The sequence below is a fragment of the Athene noctua genome, chromosome 10 (genome assembly GCF_965140245.1).
Source record: "Athene noctua chromosome 10, bAthNoc1.hap1.1, whole genome shotgun sequence".
Classification (NCBI taxonomy): Eukaryota; Metazoa; Chordata; class Aves; order Strigiformes; family Strigidae; genus Athene; species Athene noctua.
This window is the reverse complement of record NC_134046.1, coordinates 19,476,033-19,502,265: the sequence shown is the minus strand read 5'-3', so window position 1 is coordinate 19,502,265 and position 26,233 is coordinate 19,476,033. Positions and strand designations below refer to the sequence as shown.

The 26,233-nt window shown below is 37.2% G+C and overlaps 1 protein-coding gene across 10 annotated transcripts in view; it reads right to left on the bottom strand.

Annotated features, from left to right (window-relative positions):
• Positions 1–26,233, bottom strand: part of DOCK3 (dedicator of cytokinesis 3) — a 222,402-nt gene that overhangs the window by 191,125 nt on the left and 5,044 nt on the right. For all 10 annotated transcript variants that reach the window (XM_074913853.1, XM_074913859.1, XM_074913854.1 and 7 more), the window contains exons 2-3: positions 10,590–10,673; positions 263–303 (exon numbers count right to left, since the gene is read on the bottom strand). In XM_074913853.1, coding sequence (XP_074769954.1) covers positions 263–303; positions 10,590–10,673 — 125 coding nt within the window. The remainder of the gene's footprint in view (positions 1–262; positions 304–10,589; positions 10,674–26,233) is intronic.

Genomic DNA, 26,233 nt, shown 5'->3' with positions numbered 1-26,233 from the left:
TTAGGTGAGTAGCATGGAGAGGATCAAATTGGAAGAGATTTATAAATGTTGGCAAGATTACATGTTACATGTCAGGAAGGTTTCTGATCCTTTGGGCGACTAATGAGTGCTGTTCTCTCAATTTAGCAAATAAATCCAATCCTCCCACAGGAAAAGAGTTAAAGAAGTAAAATCCTAAGGGTAAGGAAAAGTTTACTGGGTTACAACAGCAAAACAGATATATTCTCACACTAGATTAAAAAAAATAGGTATTCACACTTACCTTTACATTGGGCTTCTTAATGGAAACACCTCTGTACCAGCCTAAAACCAGACAAAACAGACTATGTTAATTTGTGGCACTGCCTACCTTACACGGTAAGGCAAATGACTGAAAACCATGCAGTTACTGAGATCATTTCAAAATCCAGCTATGCCTCACATACTTTTTAAAGGGGTTTTTGTTTCGGTTTGGTTTTTTTTTTATTATTATTCTTTTGCTCTACAATGATGACAAGCAATTAATAACTTGAAATGCTCCTGTTTATTCCCACCAGGAATAAAAGCAGCTTAGTATACTTAGTCACTGTACTCACAACGATTAGCCACTGTGGCAAAGATGCATTCATTGCTCCTGCATTAACTGTACTGAACATTTTTCTTACATGCTGGTGGTACATGAGTCTTTGTAATGTTTATCTTAACAAAGTCTCCAGACTTCAAAAACCTGTCCTTTTAAAGACAGGAAAAGTCATTATCATACATTTGTAATATTGTTTAAACAAATATCAATCCTTTGTACATGTCTGGTCTTAGGTATGTCTGTGAGACTAGAGAACAGACTTTAGGATCTAATTTCACAAACCCAATTATTCTTCTATCCCCCCATCAGTTAACACCTCCAGACAGAACAATAAATCAGGAGTAAAAGCCAAAGCTGCAAAAGCTACAAGTTAAAGAGCAGAACCAAATTACTCCTATTTTACACAGGTGAAAGTAATGTCACTCCATGCAAGATTAATCAGGAAAAAAGGGCTGAAAACACCATCCACTTTAACAGTGGAAAAGAAGCACACTTCAGTTACCACTGTAGATGAGCTGGATGTTCTACTCCATAAGACACACAAAACTGCCTTGAATTTATGTTAAAAATATGCTGCTGTCTTCATATCTGGGTCTAATGCTTCAGCCCCACAACATAAAGCTAACTTAAGACCTGAGCCTGTTAACAGGATCACGGGCAACGAAGAGTGCCAGGGTGCGAGCCCTATGGAGGAGGTCCAGCCATCGCTGGTCAAAAATATGTGGGCAAAGTTGGCCAGGCCCAGCTATTACACCAGCAGCAAGTTCAAATGCCTGCACATCACGCTTCTGTCTCCTGTAGCCAGTATTCAGACAGGCAACAACTCAAACTTGCCAAAACCCAACAATTTCACATAGTCTAAAACCACTTTCCATAAAAATTCCTCTAGGTTTCCCAGCAGCTTCCTACAATTTTTTTTTTCCCCTGCAGAGAACAGATATAATTAAGAATCTGCAGCATTTAAAAGAGCACTAGGAAAACTTGTCAGTAATTTGCTATAGAGAAGAACATAAAATAACTGTATATTCTGTGTCTTGGAAAAAGGACTTCACATTTGGCTGAATTATGACACGAGTCTCATTTAGAGGCTCAGTAGTGGGGAAGAGGGCCTTGAATTTGTTAAAAACAGCCTGCTAGTCTTGAATACATTTTTTTTAAATGAAATCTGAGTCAATATAAAGGAAAATAATTAAAGACATTTGCAAATCTTAGAATGGAAAAAATTAAAATCCGTCTTTTTGATTAAACAAACTTCTTATGAAGACAGAACATAACAAAGATTTATATTCCCATGAAATTATGGCTTATATTAAAAAATAAAATTTTGGTTTCAATTATTCTTAGTTGATCATGCTTCACAGCAATCATATCAATATAAACATATATGCACAAACAACATCTACAGATCCTTAAAACGAGTAATTTCTGAAACTCCACACAACTGTGCCTCCAACACCTGCTTTTGAGTAACAGATGCTACATGTTTTTAAGGTCACAAAAAAAAAAGCATTTATCCTGTGATTCATTGTTACCAATATTAAATACAGCATGCTGTTAACTTTTATATTCATAGAGTCTGTACCTTAGGAATAAACACACATTTTAAGACTTAAGACAAATGGATTTGCAAACTTCTCAGTAAATATGAAAAAAAGTGGTTTTATCTAAGTTTTTGAACAGAATTGTAAAAGTTAGAACAAAACCCAATAGAGCAGGTGTCTATTAATGATTAAGATATGCAGGACAGGGGATGAAACACTTCCAAAAAAACTACCTTATTTTTGAGTTTCCTGTTCTTAATCCCAAAACAAATCTTCAAAGCTGAAAAGGTATGTGTTTATAGAGTTGTACACAACAGAAATGGAAGGACCCGTGAGAAATCATCTAGCTCATCCAAGCAATGTCTCTAAACCTCTCCTCACAGATGTTTAGACTGTTAGTGTCCAATAATTAATTACCAGGACTGAATAATACAGCACTCCTTGCCTGTAGAAAGTGATCTATACAACTTCCCATGAATCCTAAATTCCACCGCATTTCTGCACAGTATTCCAAGGAAACAGAGTATATTTCTGCTACTCCTACTCCACACAGACCTGTTTGAAAGTGGTAGTGTTGCTAAGGCTTCTTTTTAGAAGAAATTTCTTCCACTGATCAACACTGGCCAAGAAAACTGCAGATAACAGTAACATTTTGGTATAGTACTTGAGAATCTAGAATATTTATGTCAAGGGGAGATGGCAAATACTCATGATTTCTGTGGCTAGGACAACATACATGCACTTTATAACCTGAACTTTCTTCACTGGTATTTGAATCCAGGATTTTTTCTTTTGGAGAATATGAAAAACATATTGTTGACTTCCCATTTTGTAGATTATTTTGTAGGTAAATTCATAAAAGTTCATAAAATTGAAAAGTATATTTCCCTTTAATCTTGTAGATTGTGGTCTCCAAATCTTAGTTTTCATTTCTTTTTATTTTTTCAGAGTGGTATAATATTTTTAGAATTCCCCTTCTCCATTTTAAGTTTCACAGAACCATCTAGGTTGGAAAAGACCTTGAAGATCACCTAGTCCAACCATTAACCCAACATTGACAGTTCTCAACTCCACCACATCCTTAGGCGCTACACCATATCCTTTCTTCCAACTCCATGCAAGCAAGACACAGTAGAAAGAAGAGCTCACCAGAATCTGAAAGCACCAAGTTGTAAGACGTGATTCTTTATTTGCTTACAATGAACATCAAAGTAAAAGCTATAAGGTACAAATGCTTTTTTTAAAAACACATTTAGAAAATTACATCTGCATTACATTATTCACTAAAATGAACTAAACCATCATTCTGGAATTAGTCTTAAATGGATTAATATTGATCTAATCATATATTTTAAAAAACATTTATTTTGGAGGATTTAATCACAATAGTCATCAAATCCAGGCAGGTGCTTCAGCTAATAGTGCACTACATGGACCTCAATATTGACTAATGTTTTTAGATGCTACTGTACTACAAATATTAATTGTGAATACTTTAGAATTATGGCATTCATCTTCTAGTGATACATGGCCTTTAAAGAGTACTGACTTCAATGAAAAGGTGAAAAAGATGGGATTTAAAATGAAGAAGCAGAAAAACAAGGCTTGTGAAGTAACAAGAATTTTGTGAATAAATTAATCTGAAACAACAATCATGAGTATTCACAATCTGAACAGATTACTGTCTAGTAATTGTTAGTAACTAATAAGAATTTGAGGATAGATGAACTTAAAGTGTAAGACCACAGCTGGAACACCTACAAATCTCCACAAAGCCTGTGCTTCATGCACACAGTGCCTCCTCCCATTTCCTTTTCTGACAGCTAAGAATTCTCAAACTGCTTGACCTAGTGGATGACCTAGAGAAAAGAAGACAGATAATTCTAACTGGTTTTCAAAAAATGAATCACCATACTGGTTCTGGCTGAGATGGAGCTAACTTCCTCCACAGCAGCCTGTCTGCTGCTGTGTTTTGGATTTATGGCTAAAACACTGCAGGTGGGAGACCAGCACTTTGACTATTGCTGAACAGTGCTTGTACACCATGGAGGCTTTCTCTTTTTCCCAATGTGCCACACCCAGCAAGCAGGCTAGGGGTAGGCAAGAAGTTGGGAGGGGCCATAGCTGGGACAGCTGACCTGAATCAGCCAAAGGGATATTCCATACCATATAACATCATTTATTGTAAGATCATCAAAAATTAGTGTCCTAAGCAACATCCTATTCAGGGTAAGACAGAGACCATGAAATATATCCCAAACAGGTCTGATGAATTTCAAGTATTACATCACAGTCAAAAATAAAGTAGATAAAATGACCAAGACATCATAGAACAAGAAAAAAAATACCTTCGATGATACAGATAACACTGCAAGCAAGCTTTTTTTCTCTTTATTTGTTCACACAGGAAGATAGGCACAGGATGAGTCTACTGCTTATGCCATAGCGCAAAAACAGCTAAAGAAAGCATGATTTCATCTGAACATTTGTGAGAAGCTGGGGATGAATGCAGCTATTTGGCCATCTTAATGTTGTGCTGACATGTATTTCTGGGTTCATGACCAAGCCAGGTACTTGATAAATTTTGATGAACAGAGGTGCAAATCTTTTTGTTTGTTTTACAGAAACCAGTAGTATGATAGACATAATGCCTCAGTAAAGCAGAAACTGTCAGTGCAGGAATAGCATACACTTTCCTAATCTAACTGATTTTGAACACCTCATGCTTTACATTCTCAGTATGCCCAAGACAAAATTTTCATCCAAGTACTGTAGAAGAAAATGGAATAAATCATATCCATTCCAGTGTGCTCTAAACAAGTTGCTGTATCTTAAAGACCTATTCCAACTCTGCTTTTACATGGATTCTACCGTAGAGTGTGGTAGATAAACCAAGCAGACTACTTGCAGCAGTACAGCCACACTGCACACTGATTCATTCCAGCTAAACCTACTGTAGAGTCTAAACATCATGTTTCTAAGGTGGAACATAGAACCCAGGAAAAAAACACAATCCTTTACAGCTGCTTTTTTCAACACCATCTAATGATATTTGATACAAGCTAAGAAAAGTGAAAAGTAGGCCGATCAACAGAGCTCTGCCCTCTGTCTACCCTACACAGCAAATAATCCCTCAAAGAGTTGCAAGAATTACTTCCATGGTAATAAAAGTGGAGAAAAAACAAAAGTGTGCCATTATGCCTGTTCCCCCGCATGTTAAGAACACCACTTGCTCATAACTTTTTATTCAAAATGCATTGTCTATACATATATTCACACTGTAGGTTATTTGCAGGCCAGTAATAAAAGCTAAATTACTTAGCAATATATGCAAGAACGTGCCTGTCCTTCACTTTGTTTCTAGGGCTTCTTCTACTATAAAAAGTATTAGGCTTCCTCCTTAGCTCCTCCAAACCCTAGAATTCAACAAGGCCTCTGAAGAGATAGGACAGAAAAATGGATTGTGAATATATATACCAGCATCACATATCAAAAAAATGCTTAGGTAGATAACATGTCTTTCACCTACAACTACCTGTACATTTGGAAATTCACAGTGTGGGAAAGCTGAAGCTGTATTACAGAAACCTGCAGATAAAGACTGAAAAACAGTCTCTCCAAAGATGTATCACACTCAGAAGTCTCAGCAATAGTGCAATCCTAGTTAAATTGCAAGAGAAGTTGTGGGGCAGGCCTGCAAATCTCATTCTCTTAATCTGAGTGATTAGAAGAGCTACCAACATTTTTTGATCTTTACTTGAAAGTGCCTTGAACAAAACATGATATTCTTTCTAAAAGCCGCCTCATAACCTTTTTCAGATTTCCACTTAATCAAAAGAGGTCCGTCACATAGAAAAAGCTTGTTGCTTTTGAGCACTCAGTAGCAGAAAAAACAAGAGTCCTAATTGAAAGGTATTGATCTATTTTTTTGAAAAATAAAGCTCAAATATCTGGGTTAAATAAAGTAGCATCAGCTGCAGACTGAGCTTTGTCCTACCAAAATAAGTACACTTTGCAGTAATGTGAGTAACCCTCAAATCTGAAGGAAAGCTATCTTTTGCATATACTAGCCAATAAACAATTGCCTTTACCTTTTAATCTGTATATAAACTGCTGTGCAGAGCTGAAGGCACTCAAAGTGACCCAGAAGAGGGATGGTAACAGTGCTTAGTAAAAGCTTCTCGATGCTGAAACCACACAATGCCAAGACCACTCTGTTCTGAGCTTGATGCTCTGAGCAGTGCCAGGACAGGACAAGCAGCAGATGAATACCCAACCCTGCCTGCCAATGCCACGTCAGGGAGCAGCCTCATGCCAGCAGAGCCACAGGAATATGCTAATAATGCAGTCAGAGATGCCACAACAAAAGCAGAAGAGAGAGAATGTGTTTTATCTTGGTGTTAGCCAAAGAGAGGGCCAACAAGAAGCTATTCCTGTGCTCCAAAAGACTAGTTTGAATTGCCAGGCAAGATCTTCCGCAGCAGCTGTGTGGGTCCAAGAGTCTTCAGTTCCACTGGCACACTCCACAAAAGGCAAAGAAAAAAAAAGGGATGGAAAAGGAAAAAAGGCAAAGAAGAAAAGGCATATCTCACTGGAGGCATCTTTCTAAGGTTAAACCCAAACTACTGGGAGTGAGTCAGTTTGGCCCAACCAGACACAGGACAGCTCCTGACTCCAGGTGGAAGGAAACCTGCACTGCTCCCACAGCAGGGAGTCTGAAGTGTGATTCCTCACTCATCTCTATGGTACAACTTGGAAACATGGCAAAGATACCACTTCTTAAGCACATTGAATTTTTCAAGAATTTAACAAAAAACCTTAATTGCAGGCTGTATCTGTTACTTAAGTGTCCCAAATACTGGAAAGCCTTCATTCAACCATGCTGTCACTGCTGGAATAACTGAGGGAAACTTTAACAAAATTACATGCATGGCTTAAGAACACTATTATTAACACACACACACATTGAAATTATGTAAATAAATACATGTGTGAATACCAGAATTTGCATGAGTAAAATAATATTCTTTTAACTGGTGTTTCAGGCATGAGCTAGTGTTCCTTTTCTTCAGTGGATATAGAAGAGTCTCAAGGTAATAATTAAAGTCACTGAAGTTGTAGCATTTTTAATCTAAAGAAAACTGCTCCCTAGCACTAAAAATAAATGGACAAGAGACATTCTGAATTTACTCTGAATGCCACTAGTTACTCACAGCTACTGCCAGAGGCAGGGCAATAGCCATATGACTTGAAAAAAGGGGTGTTCTTTAGAACATGCAGTCCACGTGTATTTCAAACAATGAGTATGCTCATGCTTTGTCACTTGACAAAAGAAAACTCTCTTTCAGCGTTTATAGGCAGCATACTATTGCCATACCATTTCACCTCCTCAATGCACAGCATGTAAAGCAGAGAACACCACTTACTGTGTCAGTTCTCTCACAGTGGCAAGATCACAAGTGGAAGGGCTCAGAGAGGGGAACAGAGAGAAGGGAAAGCTGTGAAAACAAGCGTACGTACAACTGGTATCTTGAAGAATATTTGCTACCTTTGAGCGAGACCAGTCGAGGATCTCAGAGTCCTTCATGCAAACAGTAACTATAAAATCACCCTAGTAACATCACGTGCTTTAGAGACAGCATAACGTTTGATGAAAACACGGATGGAACTTTTGGTAGCTTCAGAGGAAAGGCAAACACTAAGTCCATCAACAGGCTTGAACCCTGTCATATGGAATTACTGGGGGAGGGGGGCAGTGGGAGGCATTTGTCAGATTTAGACAGGGTTAGCAAAGAGTAATGCAAACAGTTTGTGGCCTGGTATGAAAGCATGCTGAGTGGCAGGCACACAAATTCAAAAGTTTCAATTTCAAGCACATGAACAAGATCCGTAATAACAAAGATGACTGTATTTCATTGCATTTTTTTTAAAAAAAAAAGCATAGACTACCACAATTAAAAAAGATTTTTTTTAAAGTGTTATCAATTGGTATTCATATTTATTAGCCTTAAAGAGACAAATAGGCATATATATGGGTGTGTATATGCATATATATTTGTTCCTTTACTCTGAAAATTTATATAAAACCTAGCTGTGGAGGTATGCAAGAACTGGCTATAGAAAATCCCCTACTCTTTCATTCAGTTGCTCTAAATGCAGCAATTGTTTTTTACATCAGTCACTACAAAAGAGCACTTGCTCTTCTATAATAATAATACAGTTATTCAATAAGTCATTATGATTAAAAATAAGCAATTCGGAAGTATAGATAGTATTTGAATCTTTGTCAGTCTTGAATTCTTCAGTGAGTGTCTGAAATCATTCTTCACTTAACTAAAAGGTTTGCGTGTATGTGAATCCTTTCAACCCAGACAGCAAAATCCCTAATGTAGAGAATTGTGCACAAACTATTCTGAGAAGCTGAAACAGCAATGGATCTTCAGTCAGCTCCCACAGCAGTGACCCTTATTTGTACGGATTAACATTAATTTACCCAGTCTGTCTGGACAAAAAAATCCCCACCAAATAATGCAGGAGTAGAAGATGTGGTATGTTTAATTCTAAATTTTCAAGGCAAACCAAGGACCTTGTTAAACAACCACTTAGACAAGAATGCTTAAACTACAACTATTTTTTTTTCTTTTAAGAACCTACTTTGCACATTTAGTGTGCTTTTTTCGCATAATTCACACATGCAAGAGTACAGCACAGACCATCTAAATATTCAGATGAGCTTCATATTGTGGAGTTCCAGGTGTTATTATAAAAATTAATATATGTATTTTCATAAATGTGACGTCCATGGTAAAGACATACCTCAACCAAAATGACACAATAAAGGGCTTAAACAAAACCAAAAGAACTCTGTACAAACACCTCCTTCCAACTAGGAAAACACTTTGAGGGCCTCCTTTCTCAGTGATTTGAAGACTGGCATGAATTGCCTTTGAGAAATCATCCTCTAAACTACTGGCAAAGGAAATATACAGAGCTTAATTATTATAATACTGTAAAGAGACATTGGATTATCCTTTTGCTTTTCTGTAAGCAAGCTGCTCCTTTGAGATTGTGCTTTTATTTCCCAGAGTTTTGAAAGCTTCCTTGATTACCAGAAATGGTTTGAAAATACTATGACTGCTTTCAGCAATAAACACTGTTTTACCTTAGAGTTATACTATGCTATGCAAAGTAATAAATTTTTCCTGAGCTTGCACAATGTACTAATTCACAAGACCTGGTAGAACGACTACAATCACTCAGTGCTCAAGTAAGCCTTAGCCCATTACACCACATGTTTTTTTAAAAATCATTATAATTTGCAGCTATAATACTACAGGTATTGTTTACAGCATGCTTCTTCATGCATTAAACATCACTATGGCACTACAAAACTCTCATTCAACAGGAAATTTTTTACAAGTGTAGGTGAAGCAGCTACTACTTTCCTAGAAAAATTAGCATGAAGAGTTAAGTCAGTAGGTAAACAAACAAAACACCCGAGTACAAGAAAAAGCATAAAGAGAAAAAGACAGTTCTAGGCACAAGAAGAAAAGCAGTCTTCTGACAAGCATGCAGCAGGTTTGTGTAGCAACATTAACACTATTCAGTTTACAGTAATTTTTCATCTCCAAACACAAACCCAAACGTTCAACTCTTTGTGGAATATTAATTTGGAATTCAAATTTGTGGATCTGGTTTTGAATTTAACACTTCAGCATTAAGTTTACATTATTCCACCTTAGACTACTGTGAAACATGTACTCATACTATATCTTGTCAACCTACTTTTCAATAGACATGTTTTACACCACTTGCTCACCCTGGACATTAGGATAAAAATCATTCTCCTTTTAAATACAACAACTTCAGCCACACTATTCACATGAAAAAAGCAGAGGATTGAGACATTCAGTTTATTCACACACAGACATCTCCAACCATGTAAGAAAGAACTACAGTTATAACATTTACAATGGCAATTTCCTTTAGGTACAAAAAACCACATGAAGATAAACGCAAAGAAATCCCCCCTAAACCCATATTCTTTTTTCCCAGTATTGTTCCCAAATGATTTACTAATCTATTTCATAACTAGTATTTTTCATGTGTTTCTAAATAATAAACACTGATAAATTTAATTGAAATGCATAACAGTAATACTAAGGAAATATAGAAAAAAAGATACTGATTATATACTTTACATGATGAAAATTCACTATAAGACCCAATTACAACACAATAATCAGGTCAGGGTTCAAGATTTTCTGGACAGATGGTTAACTTAAAACACACTGACCCCCTATCAGACTGGATTAGTGCCAACAGCACTCAGCTATTCCTAAGGAAAGTGGGTCAGATTAGGTTTTATTCAAGTGCTTTGATCTGATGCATCATGATTTCCAAACAACTTATTAAAATCTGCTAGATTAAGATATTTGTATATTCTTACATTGAAAATGGGATTCCTTCTTGGACATTACACTTACCTTCACATTTCTCTAGGATCTGGACAGTTTCACCTAGTTCCAGGACCAAGCCTTGCGGTACAGCTCCTCGGAAGCTGCATATCACTAGAGGGTGGGGAAAAACAGAGAGACACACATATGAGGGTTGAATCTTTGTGTGAATTTTTCTTCTAAGCATAGCACTTTAGCTCACTCCTGACATAAAAATAGCTATTACATAGCTGCCCGGAAAACCTGTTAGCCAACTTTTCCTCAAGATATCTTTATTTCGGCCCTTATCAGAAATTAAGCTCAGCAGCAACATAAAAGCTGTATGTTTTAAAAGATTTTTTTAATTAAGCAAGACTTGTAATCACTTTAATCACCAATCCCGATTAATATTGCATACAAAGATTTCCTTGTCTCACAATTCTTACTCTACTACACAATTCATCAATGGAACAAGCAGTCCTAACTGCAAAGATTATAATAAGAAGTCAACTGCAGGAATTACTTTCCTCTGTGTTGAAACTATTTCAAGTACCATCTGTGTAACTCATTGCAAAAATCCTACATTACCATATGTTATTAGACTTAAGTAGATATATAAAAGAATACATAAGAATCTGCACTTTTCATAAGCACTAACATGACATATACATTAAATATTTTTCTAGGTATCTTTAGCTTTCATTAATCAGGGAAAGAAAATAAGAACCCATCTTAATGTTTCAGAAAATACGAATACAATTTAAACATTACTAAACAAACATCAATTTTTAAAATAAATTTAAAAAAAATTATCATAGTGTATGACATATTCTTTAACCATATTTCTCAAAAAATAACTACCCATGTCCATGTCTCTTATTACCTGAAACATGACATGTCAAAACAAAGGATGAATTGCAAATAACGTCTGCCCCCCCAAGTCCTGTAATGCCTATTCATCAGCATTTAAAAACTCACTCAGGTACAGATTTAATTTAATCGTTCAAATACCTTGCTCTAAGTAAATACTTGTTGAGCTACAGTACACCCTATATGTTACCTACACACACCCCAGAGCACAAGTGGAATTCCATGAGTTGAAATAGTGACCTCCAGTGGGCATTGTCCTTTTTTCCAATTTAAGAGAACAACCTATGGTTGAGATGTTCCCATGTGATGGAGCTGCATTTCATCTCCTCCCTGAATATCTTTTTATGTCAGAGCCACTGAATCTCTTATGACTAAAAGACTCTGCACAACTTAAAGCAGTTAACCAGAAAGTCTGAAGTCCAGGGGAAAAGCACCATGGAAACTATCATCTGTACCACCTAACCACAAGGTAAGTTTCTTGAACCTTGAATTTCCAAGAAATAATAAGAAAAGCATAGAAAAAACTTCCACCAAAATAAACAAGTTTCAACCGTATGTACAGATTTCATAAAGAGAAAGGGCAAGAAAGAACAAACCACATACATCAGGCAAACACCCACAGAGATGAGAGTAATATGAGAAAGGATTTGAATCAAAATCTGAAGAGAACCAAATCATCAAATGTTTGCTCTTCCATGGTGAGACTCAATGCAGTCTCTCTTAATTAAAAATGGAAAACCTAGGGATTCCATCAACAAACTTAAACTGTTCTCTCAGCTCATACAGCCCAACAGAAGTCATCACTGGTTAAATAAGGTTTTAAATTCTTGTTTACATCAGAGACAGGAGAAACAAAAACTGGCTCCAGACTGGAGTAAGGCACACAACATAATCCAAGAAAAACACTAAGCTTGTCAGCATTCTGGATTCATTCTTCACCCATGAAGAAATCATAAACATGGATTTCAAGCAAAGAAAAAATATTCAATGCTTCTCCCAAAGTGCAGGAACACTGACAACTGCCAAACATCTAACTGGCAGGCCACAGTCAAACCTCTAATGGCTTCTCCTTGCCCCTCCAGTATTTAACATAGCAGTATCCTTTGAATACAGAGAATGTTTGGGGTTTTTTTTTCCTAATAGGCAATTTTACCAAAACAAGTAGGTACAACCATCTTTTATTTTTTAGTTATTTTGCAAAATACAGTCCTATATTAAAATAACATGACTTTTCCTTTCAGACCAACAAAAATACTAAAAATTCAAGTATGTCTCAAAAACATAGGATTTAAAAAATCCTGTGTAAAAAGCTACTATTGAAAACACCAGAAAAATGAAGAAATGGTAATGCAATACGTTGATTTATGAGAGTAATTCTAGTTACAAGTTTATTTTTAAAACCTCACAACACATATACATGATAATATTAAATCCAATTGCCAGGCCTTTTTCAGCTTCTCTGAATATGCCAATACTATAATGACACAGAGACACCAGTCACAGGACACATGAGTATCAGTGGTTGTAGACAAAGAGTAGTTTGAATTGTTGAGAGATTAACAACTGACTGGTCTTACTCAGCTAAGTGCAACAAGTAACAGTCTGAAAAACATCACTGCACATTAACCCGACATTAGAAGTTTTGAATTAGCAAACAACAGCTAGCTTCCTATGACGATTATTTACTACACGAAAACTACTGAATGAAGGATGGGATGCAATCAGGAAAGAAACTGGATTCGATGCAACTACTTTGGTCACCAGACACTTGCCTATTATGCAACAATAAAAAGTGAGCTTGGAACGAAAGCTAAAGGAGAGGTACCAGGAGAAGAAAGAGTACCAGTTTTTTTCAACTGCTGATATAATAAATTCTTAAAATATAGCCAAGAATAACGACTTCAAATATATTTAGGCTTACAAGAAGTAATTCTAATAGATCTGTTAGTTTATAGATGCAAACCATCCATTTATAAAAGGATTCTACTGGTCACACAAAAAAAATCTGACATAAGGACTCTACTCCATCAATATGTAATCAGCTCTTTAGAATTCAGAGTACTCTATTAATAAGATAGCCAAAGCTCTTTTCTTAGGTCTACTTCAGTCAAAAAAAGAATAAACAAAAATCACAGAACAGAAATGAATTGATCCCATCAACTTTAGATACAATCTGGATGATCATTCTCAAATGGAAAATAAGTTGTCATACAAAAATAACATCCACCTCATGTTCCTCATTCTTAATACAGCAGTATGAAATCTAATTCCTTCATTGATAAATTTGTAATCATCACTAAATTATATAAGTCTCTTCTGCTTTACAATTTTAATAATCAATAGGGTATAAGAATAGCAATATGGGTATTTTCAATATAACAGAAGCCAAATCTCAAGCAGTTGACTTTCCAACCACACTAAACTTAAGTCAGGAAAAATTAAAAAACTCAAATTGACGCAGTACACCAAACCGTATCTTGTTAAAACTGTTTAACAAGAACATAATTTAGTATCTCTGACATAAAAAAGAATGGTAAAAATAACTACTGATTATGTCAGAATCCCACAAATTTGAGGCTGTTTTATAGTCTGATATATGATTCCAGAGGTTACTTCCACAGTTATGGATGTTACTTGTTTGTTAAGCTAAAAATGCATAATGCAACACAATCTTATTTATGAAGTCCCTTCTACGTACATGACTCTTCTTAGCAGTATTATTTGAAAAATATGAACACAAATGTATATGGAAAATACAGAATAATTTAACCATTCTGTAGAAAATAATTTACAGATAGGACTCCAATAACTGACTTCTGTCCTTCCCACAGAAATTCTTTATGATGATCTACAAACCATCCGTCAGTCAACAACTCTCCATCATTTCTTACAAGAGTCATCCCCCTCAGTCACCAGAATACAGAAGTAACAGTCAAAACAGTCATACAGCAAAGCTTTTACCCACCAGTTAACAGATCTGAATGATCCCTCTTGCATTCCAGAAGAGACTGCTGAAATATTTAACTTCTATTTTCAGATATTAAATCCCTTTGCCATCATTCAGGTTTATAAGGAGGTCATAATTCCCCCTCACGAAATCTAACTTCAGCCAATGTTAGACCCAACATTCTGCCAAAGAGGAATGCTTTGAAAAAGCACTATGTACCACTTTCAGGAATTATCTCCAAGTCAGAGGTTCCTTAACTGTGGTACTTGAACTGTATCAAAGTGGGCCACAGCAAAAGAAACCCTTCCCTCTGCACTTCTGTAACATATTAATGAGAAAGGCAGTTACTCTCAAGCTGTAATGAACAGTATGAAGGAACTGGGGGGTATAACATATAAAAACAGATGGCATTGGAATAACAGTTCAGAAAGCCAAAGATCCCGAAAAGGACAGATTCAGATGTGTTTTCCTTGCCTATGGACATGCCCTGAGACAGTATAAGCAGCTGCACAGCAGTAAGAAAAACTGTTTCAAAGGAGTAAGGGTACACAGATACACAGGACATCTTAAGGGTCAGTGCATCTCTGCATAACTTACTGATTCCTTGTGTTAGATATCTAAAGGAGCTGCTTGCTATATGGACAACCCAGTAGGCTTTACAGAATCTATTCTGCCAAAAGCTCTTGAAGATAAGCTCAGCTGTGGTAAAATGGGAAAGCATTTGCACAGATATATCCTAGCAAAGACATATGAAATAGAGTAAGTAGCCAGTTTTCTTAGTGAATATGGATTGACCAGCAAGTTCTAAAAGGATCTCTGTTGGAGAATTTTCTATTTAAAGTATTTCTAAAAGATCCAGAAAAGCTGAGCATTTAGAAAAGTGACAAAGGTTGTGAAGCCACTGAAGCTATTCAGGGTGATAAACACTTGCAGATGGACCTAAGTACAAGTAGAACCAGCAGATGTACACCATTTAGTTCCTCTGCCTGGTGTTTCATGAGGGATGAAGCGTCCCATCTCACATACAAAGCAATCATCTCTCCCCTTGCTATTCTCATTGAGTGAAAACATAGAATGTTTCAGAGTTTTTGTCATAAGCTCAATGCTCAGACCCTGTCAAACACCAACCCCCTCACCACCACCACATCACAACAAAATACTATCTTTGAGAAAAAACTGGAAAGACACCACTGCCTGCAGTACAGTATAAAATTCACAGTAAACCCCCAAGTGCAAGTTTTCCCCTTTCCCCTTTGCCAAAAATGCATCCTTCATGAAAAAGGACAGAACAGCATAAGGAAAGAAATGTGACAAGAGATAACAAGGACTGTGTAAGGGCTTTTATACAATTAATTATGAACAAAGATAAGACTCTTCTACTAGTAAGACTGACAGCTGAAAGGGGTGGAGAGAGTATAGTAAGTTACACAGAGAACGTGAACAGGAATCGTTAAACACCCCTTCCAGTACAAAAAGCAGAGCAGTGCCAGATGAAACAGAAGAGAATAGTTCAGGACTTTATTTAATAAAGCACTTTTCCACCTGGTGCACAAACTATGAAACTCCTCACAAGATGCTGTGGGTGATAAAAAAAAAAAAAAAAAAAAAAAAAAAAAAATCACTCCAGTTCAAAAGCAAATAGGGCAAATTAATGGATGCATACCACCTTAGGCTCAGCCAGACCCTGACCCAGAAAGCACTTAAGTCTTGGGGAAGTATCACATATGCTTATCTTTCTGTGCTACTATACTGTAAACACCTGCTATTGGTCACTGCCAAGGGCAGGCCACTGAATGAGATGGGTACTTGGCTGGCCTGTTATGGTCCCTCTCACACTGTTATTATGAAATCACAGCCTGAGCTTCTGTTATCACTTGCTATCTATTGATTTGTGACCTCATCTGAACACTATTATGGCAAAAAGGAAGAATACAATTCATAGGTACAGTGAATTAGTACAATGCTAAATTAGATTTAATGTGTGTCATTATTACTTTCTGCCACCCATCTAAATAACAGAGCTGTTTCCATTTGTGCTGTGGTATAATTTAAAATGTCTTCCTTCTAATTCAATTTCCTGTGTCCCAGCTTCCCCACCCAGTCTCACCTGGGTCGCAAAGCTTCCACAGATCATTTTTCTTCTCAAATGGATTATGCCAATTACACGATAAACAAAGGAATAGAAGTGTGTCACATTTTCTACATGAACAGTGAGAAAGTCCAAAACAAGGACGGGAACATGCCAGAGTCCTGCCCAGCACAATACATCCACATAAAGACCATGCAGCATGGAGCTGCTAATTCTCCTGAAACATGATTTTTTTGTCTTGGCATATACATAAAAATACTTTGCAGCACCATGAACTGGCATAGGTATGTGCCTTCTCGTATAATTTCTAATTTTTTCAACCTATTTCTGCACATTATAGTAAAGCCTACAAAAATATTTTCACATTGCATAATTTTGTTTACAGTATAAAACATCAGTTCAGCCCATAATAAGTAATGTATTTCCATAAAGACACAAATTCCTTTTCCTGACCTGTCCCTCCCCACCTTCAAGATGTCCGAATGAAAATTGGAAGTATTTATTCAAATGAGGGCTGACAAACAAAATCAGTTCAAGAGGTTTCCACATTTACTGTCCCACTTTCCTTCTCCAAATCTAAATTATGTTTCTCTAATCATAAAGTTGAGCTTTTTAAAATTACTACCTATTTCTCATGCCTTCTCTTCCACAACAATAGAAATCATTGCTGCTACTACAGATCCAATATGCTATATACCACGTTTTTGTTTTTCTTTATCCCAAGATGTTGATGAGGCCAAGATTCAGTGAACTCTGTGCATTAACTTCAGGGGAAAATACCCATAACATTTCATATTATCAGCTGTGAATATGACTTTTTTTCCTTTGAGTTTCACCCAGTCTTTTTTAGTTGTATCATGGGACAAAAAGAGACAAAAAGTTCTTAAAACTCCTTCCACTATAACAATCATAATTTTGCAAACTTTCAACATATCTCTGTTTACTCATGGCTGCAAAAGCAAATCTTCTTGACCTCTGTGACAGTTTTTTCCCATTCTCAACTCACTATTATTATTATCTGCCTTACTAAAATTCTGGTAACTTGCAGTATTTTTAGATGACATCAGCAGAACAAGTGTTTCAGATTAAAGTGTGCCATTTAATTTTCATAAATTCTTTGTACTACACTCAACTTGCAGTCATTCAGGTTCTGCACTGATTATATCCTAAGTGTATCTTTGACCAAACTAATTTCAGAAGGAATGGCAACGATATGCACAGGAGAAAAACAGCTGCAGTTGTACTGCTCTACACCCCAATCACTTAGCTCCACTCCCCACCAATTTATAATTACACTGAGAAGACACTGAATTGTGTTCTGTGCTACAAATGTCAAAGTTCTGAAGTTTTCTGATGGTGCAATTTATGCTTTGTAACACATAACCATATTTACACTCACGCTGCTATCACACCAGCTAAGAATTTGGTGTTCGTGTTTACTTTAGGTAAACACATAAAACAAGCTCTTAAATTTCATATTCAACTACTACTAGTTATCACTTTTACTAGTTAGCATGGAATATAAGCCAATCCCTGAGCCTCAGATTGATTGATATTGATTACTCTCTAAGAAAATAATGTAATTATCTCAGACTGATAAATTAGTGTTATGACAAGCATGTATCTTTCCTTAAAATGCTTTTTCATATTAATCCATCTATTAAAAGTGCCTAGTATCAAACAGTATAAGCTAGTTTTAATAGCTAAGATGAACTCTATTTTCTTCCCTGTAATACCCAGATAAAGGCTTCAGAGTCACTGTAGTGAAGTCCAAAGATGGCTCTAAAGCCAGTACCTTTTCCCTAACAGAGGCTAAAACAAGGAGGTGAAGAAAGAGTAACAGAATAAATAGGGCAAGGATGTGGCTTGCCCCAACTTGAGCCATCTGTGGATTGGGACTTCCTGAAGTCTTCATTAGCATAAATTTTACATATGTACTTAATATCACTTTCTATGCTTTCTCTTCTACAGAGCCACCCACATGTTTTTGAACCACATCAACTTTCAACATCCACATCACCCCAGAACTCCACGCTTCACTTATGCGTACAGAAAGCATTTTTCAGTTGTTCAGATGCTGCATCACCAATGAATGACCTCTGGGAATTGTATTAAAATAAAAAGAATGAACAACCAATTTCTATTCTTCTGCTCCACAGTATTTACGGTTTTAGAATCTTCCAAACTACCTTTTCTTAATAATGTCTTCTCCAAGAAGTGTGACAGCTGTGAATTCTTTGTATTCACATATGGCAGACAGGGAAAAGTCTCAAAGCCACAGCAATATGACTGCGCAAGAAAAACCCAACACTGATACAAGTTACCACGCAGAGGAAAAGACAGCTAAGAGTCAAGATTTAGCTTTACCTTTTTGTGAGGCAACTCTGTTGCACAATCACGCCTACAGGCAGCAAAAAATTAATACTTTCCAAAACACCATGTACCTTCCAGTCTGAGCCTCTCTCAGAACTACAAACCTTTTTCCAGCAAAAAGGAATAGTTCTTGCAAACTGAAAAATGTGGGTTTAATAACTTAAAAGATAAAAAAAATAGTTTATGAAGGAAAAAACCTCCACATCTTCTTACAAAATTAAAGGCCAATATGATTAAATTTTTGTGGTACTGCTTTATTAAACCTGGCAGCTTCGTAAATTGCACTATTAGACTTTGATGATACTTGACAAGGGAGCAGAAACACAAGGAAACTAAAATGAAAACATTTTCATTTTATTCTACAAATACCTAGAAGAATGTTTTCACCTCCACAGAATACCTTCCAAGTATTTAACGGATTGTGGGTGAGGGTTTCAATTATTTTCCAGAAATGACTTTTAGACATGCAAATTTATCTGTGAGTTCAGGACACACTCAGCAACCACGTTTACAAAAGAAAACGGAACAAAAACAGGTCTAGTACTTCCAAAACATTCTGCTGTTTAAGCAAATGGACAGTATGAAGAATTTTAGGTATGAAGGAGAGGACATAGCCAATTACACCTTAGAAAAAACCCCTACCCAGATAAAACACAAGATTCTCGCAGCAAGAGGCATTTCTTGTAGAATATACTGGTACACACAACACAGAACAGGTCTATAATCCGATTGGAATTGCCAGGCACTAATGTAATACATACACACAGGGGGAAAAAAAAAAAAAAAAAGATTATCAAAAGCTGATTAAAAGCCATCCAAACATTACAATCGAAGAGCAGGGATTAAACAAAAGATGTGATTTAAAGAGGGCTAAAGAATTTTTTGACCTTATTAATGGTCTTTATGAAGTTTTGTGCAAAACCTCGAGGAAGAAAAATATATTTCAGAAAGAAAAGCACTCTGCTATACTTAAGGTTCTGTATATTACACTACAATTAAGTGAAGGTATTTCAGGCTGGTTGGGGAGCAGTGGCAGTTGCTAGGCAGCATCTGCTCCTGTCAGAGATGCTTCTTTCTTTGTGCAATACAGAACCTCAGCCAGGAACACTGCCACCAATGGATTATTACAAGGCAGCTTACTGCCATCACATGGCATCTGCAAAGTGCTCGAACTGCTGCCTAGCAACACCGCCTCTTTCTACTGAGTCATACCATCACTATGAAAATATTCATGTAAAAAAAGAAACAGATGCCCGAGAAGAAAGGTGATCATTCACTAGCAAAGTGAATTATTGCTAGCATCCTTCCCCTACCTCCAAGATAAAAATAGAGATTAGGCTCAAAAATCATGAGGGGTTTAAAATAGTTTTGCGCGTCCTGGTGGCACGAGGTAGAATTGAAGAAACAGACCAAAAGACCCCAGCGTTGTCCACTACCTTAGGTATATTAAGGAACTGGTTTTGAGCTTCCAGCTTTGCAAGCATCTATCCTAGTTACCCATCCCCTTCCTGTAAATCAGTTGTCAGTTCATTCAACTTCCAGTCTGAGCACAGAAGTCCCTCACCCATACATCATTCCCTCTATGCAGGAAGTAAATGCAGCAGTTTCTTCCTCTCCATTTTAAGCAAAGATGAAGGCTGTTTCTGAAACCTTCTTCCCTCTTTCCAATACCTAACTTGCAAAGAGGAGCAAAACACTGACCATGCCACTGACCATACCTCTGCACAGAGGAGCTGGGAGTCATTCTGCACTGCTTTCCACAAGCTGCAAATGTGAGCCATAAATGGCTACACTTTACTGTTGAAGATTGGGAAGCAAGATGAGAAACCAGTCGTTTTGAACATCCTGGAGGATAGAGACTGCACCACCTCTCCAGGCAACCTTTGCCAGTGCCTCACCATATGCATTGTGGAAATCAACATCCCTTACTGTAATTTGCCACCACTGCTCCCCTTCAACTGTGGAACCCTGAGAAGTGTCTGGCCCTGCCTCCTCTATAAATCCCTAAAAAGTAGCTAACCACAAACTAGACCCCTTCTTATCCTCCTCTTCTAAAGGTTGTACCACCCTAGATCTCACAGACTCTCCTCTCTCATCATGTGCCTCCTAACGATCTCCTAACCTCACCCCTTGTACTGAGAGATACAGTGCTCTAGATGCAGCCCCAAGAGTGATTCCCCAAAGGAGAAGATTATCACTTCCATCAACGTCCTGGTTACACAGGAACGCAGCCTGGCAGGCAGCTAGTGACAAGACAGCACCACTGATTCACGTTCACACGTGCAAAAACATAGGTATCATCCCACAGCGTTTTACATCCTATCCCATTTTACACTGACTATATCAGAGACTTTTAGTCCTTCCATCTAATGCTAAGTAAGTTCATAACATGCTAGTTGCCTTGGCATTTACGGTCACTGCACATTTCCTAGGAAGAGCAGGAAGGGTAGAATAGGGCAAATTTTTAAAAGTGCATTTATCAGTATACCAGCTCCTACATCTTAGTTGAAAACTTTGTATTTTAGCCTATACTGTGTACCACACAAGAACTTTTTGTGGACATCTAAAGATGGCTTACAAGACTGCTAAGAAACCTTTCAACCCACACATGAGAATTTTGACCTTTTTGGTAAACTATTTGCTACTAAAATACTGAAAAATGAAATATTTGTCTGACATTATTGAAGACACTTTTTCTTCCATGAGACCTGAAAATTTTTTACCTCTTCTAATCTTTACTTCAGCAAACATACATTATTTATTGCTATCAACATAATCTGAAACATTGGGAAAATCCTCTTTTTCTCTTACGGCATCCTCCACCCAGATTGAAATAATTAGCACTTTATTTCGTTATTAAAAGAATACTGTCTTGTGCCAGCAACTTGAAATGTAGTCACTCCAGAACTGAAAAAAACCCAAAATCAGAAGTTGCGTTTTACAGTCTTGCTGTGATGAAGAAAGTTAGAGAGAGAAGCCTATTTCTACCTCTACTTCCCCAGGGACAAAAGAGACTTTTTCTGCAAGACCAATGCTTCAAAAGCCATCTTCCTTGGGGTAAAAACCCTTGGACCACAGAGATAATGAAATACTTATCAGAGAGGAAAAAAAAAAAAAAAAAAACAAAAACAAAAACACAAAAACCAACACAGCAGGGCAACTTTGTTTATCATTCCAATCAGATCAACGTGCTCAGAAAGGCTGCAACAGAGCAGCAAGCGGGCAGAACGGATAGCTGCAAATAGCCGTGCGCATGACAGAGCGATGAGGGAGTACCACTGACAGCAGCAGCACAAGCTGTTCCAAGCGGATGCTTAGCTGCGTGCTCAGCAGACAGCAGGCCCAAGCACCTCAGCTCAGAACTGGCCAGTCTGTGCCCCAGGCCAGCTCTTCCCACACTAACAAGTCATTGCCAGAGGAACGGCCAGTCAATATGAGGTTTAAACAGAAACACAGGCACGTAGATGATTTACCTGGTCTCTCCTCATGCGAGGCCAGGTGCACAGGTAGCACGCAGCGCCATTTTGTACAGTGTGTTATAGCAGATGGCAGGGCAAGATTATTTCAAAAATGTTGATCCTGCTTCACCAAACACAGCAAAACTAGACTGTCGCCTGTTTGTTCCTGTTTGTTTTACCAAAAATTGATAAAGCAAGCTATCATTCAGTTTATAAGCATTTAGAGAGAAAAAACAGAAAGACACAAAGTTCAAACCACAGTTTTCAATAACCATCTTTTACAATAACTCATATATTTTTGGATTATTTATCCCACACTGGCTGACACTTTTTCACTTCTGCCTACACTCTCTGTCAATGTATATAATATAGCCATATATACCTAAAATTACATAAATGAGAACATGTGCCTAGGTGAAGTGGGCAGCTTTACGCAGACATTTCCATAGGCATTCTTCTCTACAAAGGAAGAGATAGGTGAAATAGAAACATCTCCTACCCTCCCAGATCCAGACCCAGTTACTGGAAACATGCATATCACTCCCTACAGGGACTATTTAATGCTGTCTATGATATTCTTCTGCGAGAGGCTTTCTGCTACCTTTGCTTGTTCAGGTGGACCACAAACCCCAGCAAGACAAAGCACTTTATGCAACCCAATACCCAAACAGACCTGTAAAAAGTTATATATCGCTTTCAACTGGTTTCTGTTTAACAGTTCTTCTGGGTTTCTCTGACATGTATGTGAGGCTTCATTTATCAAGATCAGAAAACCAAAAGGGCAAGTATAACTAAATTCACAGCTGGCACAAATATCTCATTCATAAACACATTTTGAAGAAAGATAGAGGCCTCTGCTGTTCAAATACACAGAAACAAGAGATTTCTAGAACAGTAAGCCACCTGTCAAAGCACACTGAACTACACTCTCCCATGCTAGGTAGCTCACAGACATATTCAAAATAAAGAAAATAAAATAATTCACCACTCCATCAACTACCTACTGCCAACACTAAAAGCATTTAGCGCATAAGCTTTCTTACACCATAATGTCTAGACAAACCTTTATTTTTGTTTCAGAGAGTAACTGGTATCAGCTTACCTCTGGAAGCAGAATGACCTACTTTTAATCACCAAGAGTTAGCTGGCACCACTTGTCATAAGCTTTTCTTAAGGTTTAATATCCAGAAAGACTCAAGAAAAGAAAATGTAGTCAAATGCTGAAATGGGACAAGAGGGAAGTCTTATCCATGTAATAAGTAATCACCTCACAACTATACTGGAAAGCACTTAAGTCTCCTCAAACCCAGTTACCAGTCCTTCTAATAATACCTTCAGCAAGTTTTGACTAAAGACTCGTTTAAACACACACAAAAATATGTTTAAGAGGAAGGAATTACAGCTTAAAAAAAACCTTAAGAGATGCTTTCATGATTCAGAAGAGATCATAAAGTTCATTTTGACACGCAAAAATCTGAATGGAGGTTTGATTTTAACATCAGTCACTTGATTAAGATATTTTGGCTCTTTGCCTTGAGGTTCAGTGAACATACAGGTTTTGAAACAGGACAAAGAAAAGAGTAAAATATAGCGGTGTTAAGGCGGATTCATAACTTAAAAACAATCAGTAGAATGACTGCTGTCAATTGCAACTGGTTTTGAACCAAGATCCTACTGTGTGCTCCCCTTAGCCTCTTCCTCAGTGAATATCACAACAGAGAAGAACACAATTAACTTAATTCACTATACAAATTAACAAAAATTTCTCTGAAGCAGGAGAAAAAGTTGCATCAGCCTCTTAACAACCGAATAGTCTTCCAAAGACTCCATTTTTTGGTCAGTGTTTTCACATCCACATCCAAAAAGGGCTTCCATTACTCAGAAGAACAAATCTATGAAATGTGTACGGCCACCAGTAAGTAACACTAGTTGTTGGAGGTGATCAGGCATTTACAGCTCTTCCATATAAGAACTATGTTCCAAATAATTATTTTACACACTCATCAGAAAAGCTTGTGTATCCACATGTCACTGTGCATATGAAGACAAAGAACTCTTCATTCCCAATTATCCCCTTTTTTGGGCTTTTAAATGCCACGAAGTACGTGGTAGAGAATTTTCTAGATCACAAGTTCTGGTAACAGTTCTTCATGTTTCCCTGATGTTTATATTGGGGTCTGACTTTTTAAGTACGGAATTGCTGAAAAGAAAGACTTTGCAAGATAGTGAGACTCAAGTCCAGCTGAGCTATGCCATTGACTGTAAACTAAGTAAGAAAGCTACTTTCATAAGGATTAATAAAAATATGAACTTTCCACTCTCCCTCCTACATAGAACTGCAAACCACAGACTGCACCATCACCCCATACTCACACACCAACTTCCTATGCCTTAAATTGTTAAAAAGAGAAATTACTTTAAATTCTCCTCACTAATTTCACTCTGAAGAATCTCCCTTCCTGTCCTACAGGCTTGACAATGAATTTAAACCTAAAGCATACAAATAGGGAAGGAACATCAAAGAATCACCTACATTTTCCAAGAACGAGGTACATTCAAGGCATGTTGTCATATACCATTTTTAATTGTAATTGATATCTGCCGCATGAAAAGAAAGCAAAATAACTTGTTCCTTCAATAAATATGAAAAGCCTAGTTTCCTACCAACTGATATTCCCATTCCTTCCATTTCACCAACAGTCCCATGACAAACTGGATACAGTACCACCAGACTTTTCACTATCCCCAGTCCTGTTCCTGAGCACTCCTGTCTACAAAGCCCCCTCAAGTTCACTCCCATGATCACATCAGCAGCTTCCCCTTCACATTCTCCAGCAAGCAAACAAAAAAACTGTATTAGGAGTCCTGATAGAACCTTATTATCCATTCTTTTCAGCAAGTCTTCAGCAATTCTTTTCATAGCTGCTTATCTGCACTACTATCCACAGAAACTTGAGTAAGTTCTTTCTTCCCCACCCAGCCACCAATTGTCATTAAATCTGTAGGAAATGTATGCCTGAGACTGCCAAATCTCGTCATAAAATGTCACTGATTACTGGATGAGAGGTATTGTTAGGTGAGGACAGAAAGCCTGAACCCTTAAAGATTTTGTATTTTCTGTTTAGACTGATTTCCTTTCTGCACTATCAATAAGGTCAGAGAGAAACCACTTTTGCCTCCACCCTATTTGCAGGCAGCTGAAGCCCTGAAAGCCTTAACTGAATATGTAATATGGCATAACTGTGAATAAATGCAGAAAATTGCTCTCAAAACCATCAAAAGCATCAAAAGTTAAAACCCATATTGCAATACTATCACTTCTTACTCTAAGATCACACCTACATTCCCATACGAACCATGCGATAAACTGCTAAACATACACATCTGATTCCTTGCCTTTGAGAACAATGTGAAAAACTGTTTCTCAGCTTCATTCCTCCTGTATTTAGAAAGTTTTGGCTAATTTCTCCCGTAAATGTATTTGTGAGCAACTGGTATTGATCTCAAACTAGTAATACCTTACAGACTAATTCTCATCCAGCACTGCAGACCAGGTATTCACAAGAGTAACCACAATGCCTTTTGGCTAGATAAATGAGCCAAAATATATTAGTCTCTTCCCACAAAACAGTGTATTTAATCTCCAAGTTATCTCAGCAACAGCAGCCATACAGATCTACACTAGACTGAAACTAAAATTGCCCTCTACATTAAATGACACCTCACTAAACTTTCCTATCTATACTGAAAGTCTCCAATCAGGTGTGTCTTGGGAGTTGCTCTTTTCCAGAGACATTTCAAGGTGTGATTCATTTCTCACTCAGTCAAATAACACATATACATTTCCTTTATGACTGCTGACTGACATATTCCTTTGCTCATTCCTAAATCCTAAGGGTAAAAAAAGGCCCTTAAGGGCAAAATACTGAAGTAAAAATTACTCCAATCCACAGATCAT